Source organism: Pristiophorus japonicus, chromosome 3, assembly GCF_044704955.1.
Source record: "Pristiophorus japonicus isolate sPriJap1 chromosome 3, sPriJap1.hap1, whole genome shotgun sequence".
NCBI classification, from domain to species: Eukaryota; Metazoa; Chordata; class Chondrichthyes; family Pristiophoridae; genus Pristiophorus; species Pristiophorus japonicus.
The window spans coordinates 144626463-144639149 of record NC_091979.1 but is presented as its reverse complement, the minus strand read 5'-3'; the positions used below and the strand labels follow the sequence as shown (position 1 = coordinate 144639149).

The 12687-nt window shown below is 45.8% G+C and overlaps 2 protein-coding genes across 5 annotated transcripts in view; one reads left to right on the top strand and one right to left on the bottom strand.

Annotated features, from left to right (window-relative positions):
* myo1b (myosin IB) overlaps positions 1 to 12687 on the bottom strand; it is a 391964-nt gene that overhangs the window by 161390 nt on the left and 217887 nt on the right. The gene's annotated exons all lie outside the window — the stretch shown is intronic.
* On the top strand, positions 2882 to 3814 carry LOC139258939 (myb-related transcription factor, partner of profilin-like). Its single transcript, XM_070874825.1, has 3 exons — positions 2882 to 3192; positions 3303 to 3465; positions 3600 to 3814. The coding sequence occupies exons 1-3, from the start codon at positions 2953 to 2955 to the stop codon at positions 3728 to 3730; spliced, it is 534 nt and encodes a 177-aa protein (XP_070730926.1). The 5' UTR covers positions 2882 to 2952; the 3' UTR covers positions 3731 to 3814.

Here is a 12687-nt window from a genome sequence, read left to right as displayed (position 1 = left end):
GAGCTTTAAACTAGTACTTTATTATAACCCTTTTAAAACAGGCAATCTGTCTGTAATTATATAGCTGTACCTTTAGGCAAGTAAGATGCCCAAGGTAAAATCAATCTTGTCACTTCAAACTTGCACGGTGTTATCAGGCTCAGAAACCTCAGGCATTAGTGCCAGTGCTTCAACCTGCAGAAATATCCATAGAATGTGCATGGGCCTATTATAACTGTACAAGAAGCAACATGTAGAAAAGTAGTGCAGCTACAGTGCAAAGTTTCTCTCATAATATTCACCATTTACATTAAAATGTTGCCAACTAGGTAAGCTTTCTTCACAGGTACTCAGCTCCTTTGTTTTTAAAGTATATATTTTAGTAATGTAACATTAACATTACAGAAATAAAGCTGTTCCCAGTATCCTGAGTGTGCATATCTTAGAACTTTACAAGCAACTCAGTTCGGGGGACTTTCAGTTCCTAACACTCAAATCCACCAGTCCCATCCTTGCCACCACTATTATCTGCTACAGCCTGATGTGACTTACAATATGGCTTTCATAATTAATATAGATAGCAATAATAATTATCAGCCCCAGATGGGATGTGATTCAATGACATAACTGAATATTAATTTATTCTTGAGCTTTCTCATGCATGAAGATAGAAAAGTACCTTGCAAGATACTTTACTGCATTGGTACAGCTTATTAACTTGGCCATGCCTTGTGCAAACATCCTAGGCACTGCAGTGGAAGGGCTTTATTTGGCCAAGGTGCACGATCACAGGCCAGACTAAGTGGTGGACTTGTGACTAGAAGGGGGTGGAGAGAAGGAGGGCAGGCTCATGCTTACAATGATCAATCCCAGGGGCCTCAAGAAAATTCAATTCGTAGATTTTTACCAACTATAATCAGAAGAGAACAGAATGAAGATCTAAGTTGATATTATTTCTATGATAATTGAAAGAAGAAAATGTTTTCTACATAACTATATAATCAACAGACCCAATGCTACAGCCAAATTTGTTATAAAAAAAACATATTTTAGGGGCACTGATAAGTTAAAAGACACTTAACTGTCCAGTTAATGGAGGTAAAAGCAACGGTACGAGACAATCAAGATGCACCTAAAGTATTTGGCCAGCTTGCCTTTGGTATGAATGAAACCAAAGTGCCCAGTATGTGAAACTAATATCCTCCGAGCATATGCATTCTAGTTATTGCCAAAAGTCTCTGTCCAAGTTTGGATAGGGGAGATGGAAACACCAGGTCAGAGCTGATTTTCATTGTCAGGTGCAGTTGCTATATTGGAGCAGGCACATGTTCCTCATTTTGCCAAGGCCTGACAGAAAACCAATAAGGCACCAACTCCAGATCCTAGTTCTATAGTACCAAGGTTCTGAGGGGGATTCACAGGGTAGATGCTGAGAGGTTGTTTCCCTTGGCTGGAAAGTCTAAAACTAAGGGGCACAGTCTCAGGGGAAGGGGGTGGCCTTTTAAGACTGAGATGAAGAGGAATTTCTTCACTCAGAGGGTTGTGAATCTTTGAAATTCTCTACCCCAAAGGGCGGTGAATGCTGAATCGTTGAGTATATTCAAGGCTGAGATAGATAGATTTTTGGACGCGAGGGGAATCAAGGGATTATGGAGATTGGGCAGGAAAGTGGAGTTGAGGTCAAAGATCAGCCATGATCTCATTGAATGGCAAGAACAGGCTTGAGGGGTAGTATGGCCTACTCCTAATCCTACTTCTTGTGTTGTGTTAATTTGGTGCCATATTTATGCTTATAACAAGTGTAAATCTGGCACTATACCAGGAGTATAATCACAGAAAAATATACCTGCTCTTGAAGGATACAAAATGAAAAAGTAATTCAGACCCAAATATCACAAAAGTACAGATAGAATATTTTATAGAGCAAGAGAAGTTGATAAAATGTTATAACGTATGAGTGAGATCAATCCTTTTAGGAGATAATAGAAGTATCATTCTAATGTGCTTATATTGTTCACAACTCAATAAAGTTTGTTTCTGAACTTTTCATTAGTACTGCCTTATCTACTGGTTTTAATTAGTTTAATTTTAAAATAAACACAACATTGATTTTCTGCAAGGATTTGTTTTCCACCAGGCCACGGCCTTCTACTGCCATTCCATTCTGATTATTACCTTCCCTCAGGGTCTTTGACATGAATCGCTTCCTTACCATATGTGCCTTGTGTACAAGGCTTATTTTTTGCATGCACCCGCTAATCCCCATCATTCCGCCTACATGAAGCTGTGATATACTTAACAATTCCTTAAATGGTAAGGCAGTTTCTTTGCTGGGGAGCTAGTGCTCCCAAGCCTGGTTTTCTTCCTGCAGTGCAAACCTTGTTTCAGCTTCATAGCTGCATTAGCATGCTAGGCACAAAACTGGAGACAAGAACTTGCTTGCAAATAATCCTTGATAGACTCAAGACAGATTGCAAATCACTCCCTTAAACTCCTCAAATTCATGCCTGCTCTTGCCAGTTAAAGCACACAATGTATTGAACTTGGTGTTAGGGGAAGTTACCATGGGCTCAATTTTCCCCAAGCCCGTTTTCTGGAATATCGCCAGAGTTGTGCTGCTTAATTAGGTAAATAAATGCACCAGAAAAAAATCTCCGGTTTCCCCAATGGTTGGCCCTAATCTGCAGCCGCACAGCATGGCCAGTCACCTCAGGGGGTGGAGCCTGTGGTCTGTGCTTGAAAAAAGAGCCGAGCCTTCTGCGGGAAGAAACTGATGTTCTTGACGTCGCTGAAATGGCCGCCCATACGCAGTAGAGCTCCGAGTTGGCAATCAGCTATTTTTAAAGAGCAACTTATCTGTGTGTGCCAGAAGGAGTACTGTGTTTTTAAAAATTGCAGCTGCATGCAGAAGCAGTGCTGTGTGTCTGAGAGCTTTTGAAAAAGTGCTGTGTGTGTCTGAGAGCAGCTGCAGCAATGCAGCAACGCGGACCAAGGACAAAGAATTTCGTAGTGAAAGAAATGGAGGCACTAGTTACTGTGATTGAGAACAGAAGGCAGGAGCTGGATACCAGCAGAGGTCACATAAAAGTGCGACCAAAAGAAATGAAAAAACGCTGGAACCAACTTGCAGAAGATTACTGTGCAGTGGTGACCACCAAGAGATCTGGAAGCCAGTGTATAAAGAAATGGCAGGACTGTGATCATGTAATTAGTGTAAGTAATATTTTCATTTATTCAATGCAATTGTAAATGTGACCAGCTGTATATGTCCCACCCAGCAGAAAGACACCCTCTCTTAAAAAGTTGCATTTTCATCTTTGCAGAGGAAAGTGGCACACAACAAAAGGGAAAGAACTCGAACAGGAGGAGGCCCGGCAAATCTGCACCCACTGACACCCTTGGAAGAGAGGGTCGCTGCTTTGATGGGTCCTGCCTGGAGAAAAACAATCAGTACTGCACAAGCTGGGCCCACACTCGAGGGAGAGGGTAAGTCCTGAAAATTCATTGTGGCCCTTCAAATCAACCTGCTGCCTGGTCTGCGCTGTGTGAGCCTCCTCATGCCACCCATCCTGCCCCCTCCTCTGCTGCTAACCATTTGACTGTTCTGTTATATTTTGAAGAACCTGAGGCCAATCCTGAAGATGCAAAAGAAGATTCAGATGCAGACGAGCCTGAAGAGGGGAACATCTTCCAATCCAACCCTCCAGGTCAAGAACGTGGGGAGAGAGGGGGAGGAAATGGAGTTGGATGAAGCTCCCATTGTTGTACTAACTCTTGAGGAGGTGGCGCTCATGGAGTTGACAGCCCCTTCCGTGACTAGGGGTTTGAGTGCCGGTGGGACATTCTATGGTTTCCCACCTTCCGAGGTTGCGGGTCCCAGTAGTGGGGTGCAGCAAGTCACACCCAGGGCCCCATCGTCCCAGGCTGCAAGTCCCAGTGGGATGCAGCGAGGCAGACCCAGGGTGAGGGGAAGGAGAACTCGACCACGCTCTCCTGAGATGCAGGATGTAACAGATGTGATTCAGGTGATGTCATTGAGTGCAGAGAGCATTGACCTTACCTGATCACTCCTGGACACCATCAGTGGAGTGAGTGATGAGGTAGCGGGACTGTCGGGAGAAGTAACAACATTCGCCGGGACCATCAGTGAGGGAATAGTGTCCATGAGGGAGGGAATGTCAGAGGTAGTGCAAACCACGTCACTGGCCGTGAGGGAGGGAATGTCAGAGGTAGTGCAAACCACGACACTGGCCATGAGGGAGGGAATGTCAGAGGTAGTGCAAAGCACTGCACTGGCCATGAGGGAGGGAATGTCAGAGGTAGTGCAAACCACGACACTGGCCATGAGGGAGGGAATGTCAGAGGTAGTGCAAAGCACGGCAGTGGCCATGAGGGAGGGAATGTCAGAAATAGTGCAAAGCACGACACTGGCCACGAGGGAGGGAATGTCAGAGGTAGTGCAAAGCACAGCACTGGCCATGAGGGAAGGAATGTCAGAGGTAGTGCAAAGCACGGCAGTGGCCATGAGGGAGGGAATGTCAGAGATAGTGCAAAGCACGACACTGGCCATGAGGGAGGGAATGTCAGAGGTAGTGCAAAGCACAGCACTGGCCATGAGGGAGGGAATGTCAGAGGTAGTGCAAACCACGTCACTGGCCGTGAGGGAGGGAATGTCAGAGGTAGTGCAAACCACGTCACTGGCCGTGAGGGAGGGAATGTCAGAGGTAGTGCAAAGCACGGCAGTGGCAATGAGTGAGGGAATGTCAGGGGTAGTACAGGCCATCAGAGAGGGAATGTTTCAATCTGCTGAGACACTGTCAGGGAGTATGAGGTACGGCATGTGTGAGTTAGCTGCTGCAATAAGGGAACACGCCCAGACCCTGCGCCCATTGACAGAATTAACTGCCACTCCCACTGCAATCCCCACACCAGTCTCTGAAGAGCCCAAAGCCAGGCCCTCCACATTACCACCTGACCCATCCCCCCCATCAAGAAGTGCACATTATCCGAGATGTTAGAAGGAATAAGCTTGGTACCAAGCCCAAAATCACTGCGCCATCACCTACAGGCAGAGGTGCTGGAGAGTCCAAGAGCAAGCGTAGCGGGCGGTGTTTGACTAAGGGGGATGAGAGATGGATGCAGCCTTTCTTTGCTGTTGTTGTTGTTATTATTATTGTTACTGTTGTAACTGTTCTCAAATTAAATTTTTTTTGCAAGTTATGTAAATTTACAAGTTTATAAATGATCTTAAAGTTTTCAAATGATCTAAAAGAGTCATATTAAAGTAAAGTTTGATACAAGAATTATTTTGTTACACTAAAGTTAAGTACATTGTAAACTTTTGAATAAAATATATTTTATATTAAAACTGAATCATGTTCTATTAACACAACACAACATTACGGAACAGCTTCAAACAGTAAACATGTCCGTGTAGAATAGTTGTCGCTGAGCCCCAAGGCAGTAAAGTGTTCACGGATGAGCTGCTGGCGCAAGGCTCGAGCAATCATTAAAGGGGCTCGATGGCCCGCCCTCCTCCGCCGTCGTGCTCCGGCCTCAGGCACTTGCATGGTTTCCTCATCCTCATCGTCCTCCTCCTCCTCGTCACTTGCATCTTCCACATCATTATCATCAACCACTCTCACCGCAGGTGGGTCTTCCACTACTAGCTGCTGCTGCCTCATGACGGCTAAGTTATGCAGCATGCAGCATACAACAGTGAAGTGACCGACAATCTCAGAGGAGTACAGTAAGTAGCCTCCGGAATGGTCCAGGCATCGGAAACACTGTTTCAAGATGCCAATGGTCCTCTCTATGATGCTGCGCGTTGTAATGTGCGACATGTTGTATTCACGGTCAGCTTTCATTCGGGTTATGCGTAGGGGCGCCATGAGCCAGGTGACGAGGCTGTACCCTTTGTCTCCCAGTAGCCAGCTCTGCCCTTCTGGCTGCTGCTCAAACATGGCAGATATAACGCTGTCGCATAGGATGAACGCATCATGGATGCTGCCAGGGTATCTTGCATTGACTGACATGATGCAATAGAAAATAGGTGCAGCAGTAGGCCATTCGGCCCTTCGAGTCTACACACCATTCAATATGATCATGGCGGATCATGCAACTTCAGTACCCCATTCCTGCTTTCTCTCCATACCCCTTGATCCCTTTAGCCGTAAGGGCCACATCTAACTCCTTTTTGAATATATCCAACGAATTGGCCTCAACAACTTTCTGTGGTAGAGAATTCCACAGATTCACAATTCTCTGAGTGAAGAAGTTTCTCCTTATCTTGGTCCTAAATGGCTTACCCCTTTTCCTTAAACTGTGACCCCTGGACTTCTCCAACATCGAGAACATTCTTCCTGCATCTAACCCGTCCAATTCCATCAGAATTTTATATGTTTCTATCAGATCCCCTCTCATTCTTCTAAATTCCAGTGAATATAAGCCTAGTCGATCCAGTCTTTCTTCATATGTCAGTCCTGCCATCCGGGAATCAGTCTGGTGAACCTTCGCTGCACTCCCTCAGTAGCAAGAATGTCCTTCCTCAGATTAGGAGACCAAAACTGTACACAATATTCAAGGTGTGGCCTCACCAAGGCCCTGTACAACTGCAGTAAGACCTCCCTGCTCCTATACTCATGTCGACACACACAAACTGCACGTTAATGGAGTGGAAGCCTTTTCTATTCCTGAACATTTTGGAATCCTCCAAAGGTGCTCGCAAGGCAATGTGGATACAATCAATGCAGCCCTGTACCTTTGGGAAGCCAGCAATTCTTGAGAACCCCACAGCCCTATGATGGGTTGCTTGGGCGGTCATTGAGAACTTGATGAAGTCATTCCACCGCGCATACAGTGCAGCTGTGACTTGGCGAATGGAGACATGTATTGCATGTTGAGAGATGGCGCACACATCTCCAGTTGTAGCTTGAAACGATCCAGAGGCATAGAATGAAAGTGCAACTGTAACCTTCACTGCAACTGACAAAGCAGTCCACCTGATGCTTCTCGGCTGCAAGTCTGGTCTCAGCAACTCACAGATCTCACGGACAGCTTCACTGCGGAAACGCAGTCTTCTGACACAGTCTGCATCACTCAGGTACAGGTACGAATGCCTGTCTCAATATTCCCGAGGAGGGTAAGGCCTCCTGCCCAGCACCCTACAGGCTCTGATGTTCCTGATGTGATGAGCTCTAATCAATTGTCTCCTGCATCGCACCATGATGCAGAACACTCACACAACATCTGGCATTGTCAGTATTGCCCCATACCTAATGTTAAACTTTAAAAGAAGCTCAAAATGGCAGGAAAGCAGGCAGTACAGGTTTGCAGTTCTCTCCCTCCCCAATTACTTTGGGATGTGGACTCTCAGGCCCCGGGTATTTATTGCCTACAATCCTATTAATTTCCCTAACAAAATTTCCGGCCTAATAACGATTTCCTTCGGTTCCTCCTTCTCACAAGACCCTCGGTCCTCTAGTATTTCCAGAAGGTTATTTGTGTCTTCCTTCGTGAAGACAGAACCAAAGTATTTGTTCACCTGAACCTGACTGCAAGGGACCTATGTTTGTGTTCACTAATCTTTTTCTCTTCACATATCTATAGAAGCTTTTGCAGTCAGTTTTTATGTTCCCGGCAAGCTTCCTCTCATACACTCTTTTCCCCCTCCTAATTAAACCCTTTGTCTTCCTCTGCTGAATTCTAAATTTCTCCCAGTCCTCAGATTTGCTGCTTTTTCTGGTCAATTTTTATGCCTCTTCCTTGGATTTAACACTATCCTTAATTTCCCTTGTTAGCCACGGTTGAGCCACCTTCCCCGTTTTATCTTTACTTCAGACAGGGATGTATAGTTGTTGAAGTTCATCCATGTGATCTTTAAATGTCTGCCATTGCCTATCCACCGTCAACTCTTTCAGTATCATTTGCCAGTCAATCCAAGCCAATTCACATCTCATACCATCGAAGTTACCTTTCCTTAAGTTCAGGACCCTAGTCTCTGAACTAACTAAATCTGTTATTAGCAGCCACAAAGAATGAGATAAAGTAATTGGGACAGCATTTCCTTGTTCCGGCTTACATGGAAATTACGCCAAAGTTTGCACTGGTTTCTCCTACAATCTTGCTGACGGCAGCTTACGTCGAAACTTTGTTAGAATGTGAACAATGGTGCTAAACGAGTGGAAATCAATCAATAAACAATCGGAGCCCAAGGAATACGCAGAACATACACCATTCTTTAAGTTCCTCTTTATCTTAATATTATGAAATTAAAGTTTGAAGCCATCAAACCATCAATTACACCCATTAAGCACGTGGGGCTGGATTTTCCGGTCCTTTACGCTTCGGGTTTCGCCTTGGAGCGACGTTAAATGCGGCAGAGAGGTCTCCACCGCCGCGATGCGATCCTCGGGTCTGGTTTTGTGGCGGCGCTGAGCAACACCACCGGGAAGAGCTGCACTGGGTGTGCAATGCCTCTGGATGTGACACCAAACCCGACCCCTACTCCTGGAATCGTGCCTCGCAATGAACACTTGGGAAATTAGTGCGGTCCAGCTATGCCGGCGGCGGTGAGGAAGGTAATCTGCTGTAAAGTTAAGTGCGAATGTTTGTTCTTTTAATTTTTTTTCTGCGATTTGTGTTGTGGTGGCATGGACAATGTTGTTGGAATGTTTCTGTGTTTGTTTTTAAAGTCCCCCCCCCAGCCCCCGCCCCGGACAGTCAGGCCTCTCTCGGAGCGCTCAGGGCCCGGTACTTTAGTTCGCAAGTTTCCCATTTTTGCACCTCAAAAAGTGTACAAGACCTCCCTTCATGCTGCGGCCCCTGACGCAGGGCCCAAATGGTGAAAATTCCTTACCAAAGCGCAGATTATTCCTGTCCGGTAACTTTCCCGCCCCGCCTCCATTTTTGCCCCGAAAACAACAAAAGCCTAAAATCCAGCCCTTCATGTTTAAGAAAATGCAATTGTGGAAGTTTTTCTGTTTAAAATCTAACAGATTCCGATGCCATGTAAAAATATTCAAATATATAGGAGGCTATTTTAATCTAATTCACCTGGCTGGAAACTGATGGGATCGGGTGCAACGCTGGTTTTACACTCCACCCGTCTTTACTCTCCATTGAAGTCAGAGGAGTAAAACTGGCATTGCACCCGATCATGTGGGATTCCCACCTGAAGAGTTAGGTTAAAATTGCCCCACAGAAAATACAGTGCCAGTCTCAGTAAGGAGGAAGAAAACAAACCGTTAAACAAAACACTATAAAATAAGAGAAATGGTAATTTCAGGTCCTTCTGTGCCTAAAATTTTGGCCATCACTTTTTACCCATTCAGTACTGATGTAAACACAGGAAACCCATGCTCTCGTAGAGTTAATGAGCTAAGTGGGGTTTAGGCAGATGCAACTCGAGCAGTGCAAAATTTGACAGAGAATTCGGGGAGAGCAAGGTTCTGGTGTAAAACCAGCATAAGTCACAGGCAAATATCCTCAGAAAAGCCAGGTGCAATGCACTGCTTAAACCATTGTTGCGCCGAAAATTATGAGGAAATTACAAGGCTGTTATAATTACAATTCTACCAATTTGCTCGGCTAACATCATTACATGGCAGGAAATAGGACAGTGCTTTTTGGTGGCCAGACTTGCATTTTCTGCCTGCTCATTTAATTGTATTGTACAAAAAAATGAACTAAAAGGGATATTCAGAGTAAACAGATACCTCAGCTCAGCAGAAACATTCAATAATGAGCTCAGCTTTGAATGGAGCTCCGATCAGCCCAGCTGTTATTAATTGTTATTTCTTAATTCTATGCGTAACGTTTCTACAATCTGCATTTAATTTCCCAGATATACAAACCCAAATCTGAAATACTCCGCAATACAATAATAAAAGGGCTCAGAGGGCCTAGACGGCTGAAATCACAGCTGCCAATGGTGGGGCGAAGAGAATGGGAATGCACAAGAGGACAGAGAGAAAAGAGCGCAAAGTTCTTAGAGGGTTGTAGGGCTGGAGGAGTTTACAGAGATGCGGAGGGATGAAACCATGGAAGGATGTGAAAATAAGGATGAGAATTTTAAAATTGAGGTGTTGCCAAACCAGGAGCTAATGTAAGTCAGCGATACAAGGGTAATGCATAAGTGGGCTTTGCTGCAGGTTAGGATACAAGCAGAAGAGTTGTTGATGAGCATAAGTATATAGAGGGTGGAAGATGGGAGGCCAGCAAGGGAGGCATTGGAATAGTCAAGTCTGGAGGTAACAAAAACATGGATGAGGGTTTCAGCAGCTGAGTTGAGGTGGGTGGAGATAAGAACATAAGAAATAGGAACAAGAGTAGACCATTTGGCCTCTCGAGCCTGCTCCGCCATTCAATAAGTTCATGGCTGATTGATGGATGGACTCAACTCCACTTCCCCGCCCACTCCCCATAACCACTGACTCCCTTATTGTTCAGAAATCTGTTTAGAAATCTGTCTATCTCCATGAGATGAGTAGAAGTAGGCGGTCTTTGTGATGGAGAGGATATGGAGTGGGAAAACTTTTTTTTTTAAACACCTAGGGGCCGAAATTCACCATGAATGGGGAGAAATTACAACATGCTGAGGTGCAGAGGGACCTGGGGGTCCTTATGCATGAATCCCAAAAAGTTAGTTTGCAGGTGCAGCAGGTAATCAGGAAGGCGAATGGAATGTTGGCCTTGATTGCGAGAGGGATGGAGTACAAAAGCAGGGAGGTCCTGCTGCAACTGTATAGGGTACTGGTAAGGCCGCACCTGGAGTACTGCGTGCAGTTTTGGTCACCTTACTTAAGGAAGGATATACTGGCTTTGGAGGGGGTACAGAGACGATTCACTAGGCTGATTCCGGAGATGAGGGGGTTACCTTATGATGATAGATTGAGTAGACTGGGTCTTTACTTGTTGGAGTTCAGAAGGATGAGGGATGATCTCATAGAAACATTTAAAATAATGAAAGGGATAGACAAGATAGAGGCAGAGAGGTTGTTTCCACTGGTCGGGGAGACTAGAACTAGGGGGCACAGCCTCAAAATACGGGGGAGCCGATTTAAAACCGAGTTGAGAAGGAATTTCTTCTCCCAGAGGGTTGTGAATCTGTGGAATTTTCTGCCCAAGGAAGCAGTTGAGGCTAGCTCATTGAATGTATTCAAATCACAGATAGATAGATTTTTAACCAATAAGGGAATTAAGGGTTACGGGGAGAGGGCGGGTAAGTGGAGCTGAGTCCACGGCCAGATCAGCTATTATCTTATTGAATGGCGGAGCAGGCTCGAGGGGCTAGATGGCGTACTCCTGTTCCTAATTCTTATGTTCTTATGTATCCCCGAAGGGACGGCTACCGTGGAGTTTGGGCGGTCGATCGATAGGCTGCCGCGGTCGGATGATTTTCCTTCCCTGAGCCATATTTAGCTCGGGGGGATTTGAACGATGTGCACTTCCACTGGAAATGGCGGGGTGAAGCCAATGTAAAGGAGACATTCCAGTGGTGAGCTCTGCAGCGTGTGGGTCGCTGGAAAGCAGCAAGGACAGGGATCTTCAACTGCAAAAAGGTAAGACTTTTCACAGCGGTGCCCCCGCGGGGTATTCGAGTTGGTGCTCGAATGGAACACCACTGGAGTGTTGCCGCGATCGGGGCCCTTTGGTAGGGAAATAGTTTCATTAATTTTAGTATTTTTAGTTAATATTACAGCATCCACTGTATTTATCTTTTAATAGTTTTATTAATTATTAGTATTTTTATTTAAGATTACAGTATCCACTGTATTTATCTTGTAATAGATTTATTAATTGTTTTGGCTCCATTCAAACTGCTGAGTGCTGCTCAGAGGTTTGCACATACTTTTGTACAACTTTCAGGTCTGACTCTTTAGTGGAGTCCTGTGGGCTGCAGAGACCTGCTTGACAGGGTTCACCCTGGGGATGGGAGGAGTGTTGGGAGGACGACACCTGGTACACCTGCTCAGAAGCAGGGCGGCACACAGGAGAAGGTGTCGCCATCAGCATCATGCAGAGAGGCAGTGGGCAAGGGAGGCAACAGCCATGATTTGTTCATTCTGCGGCAGACCAGTGTGCCCGCCATCTTGACCAGTCCAAATCAGGATTGCGGTTGGTTGTTTGGGGACAAGGGATATCCCCTGTCCACTTGGCTGCTTACTCCTTTGCGGAACCTCAGGACAGCACCATAGCATGCATACAATGACGCTCATTGTGCCACCAGGTGCATCATCGAGCAATGCATAGGCATCCTTAAGCAGAGTTTCTGGTGCATGGCCCACTCTGGTGGCACCTTACAGTACTCTCCTCAATGGGTCTCCATCATCATTGTGGTCTGCTACATGCTGCACAACCTGGCCATCCTGATGGGACAGCCGTTGGAGGTCGAGCCAGCAGTACCACCTGAGGAGGAGGAGGATCCCCATTGCCCCAGAGCTAGGAGGTGTCGACCCATCACCACCCTGGAGCGGCCAGATGCAGACTGGCCAGCACCCTTCTGGGAGGGTGCGTCTTCACATCTATGGAGGTGCCTGACACCACCCCTGCAATCTCCCGCCATGCATTATGTACTGACGGTCTGCCAGGTCTCCCCACGTCCGGAAACAGTATTCTTCTTCTATCCTCCACACCATCCATCAGTGTCTCCGGCTCCATTTCAGTAAAATGGCTCTCCTTGCACTTCTAAATTAAAAAGTAGGACCT

What these genes read in the sequence shown, in the direction of transcription:
- LOC139258939 (XM_070874825.1), top strand. Translation starts at nt 2,953, where the DNA reads ATGCAGCAACGCGGACCAAGGACAAAGAATTTCGTAGTGAAAGAAATG. An exon ending in ACTGTGATCATGTAATTAGT is followed by an intron (nt 3,193 to 3,302) that starts GTAAGTAATATT and finishes TCATCTTTGCAG; the next exon opens with AGGAAAGTGGCACACAACAA. An exon ending in GCCCACACTCGAGGGAGAGG is followed by an intron (nt 3,466 to 3,599) that starts GTAAGTCCTGAA and finishes TATATTTTGAAG; the next exon opens with AACCTGAGGCCAATCCTGAA.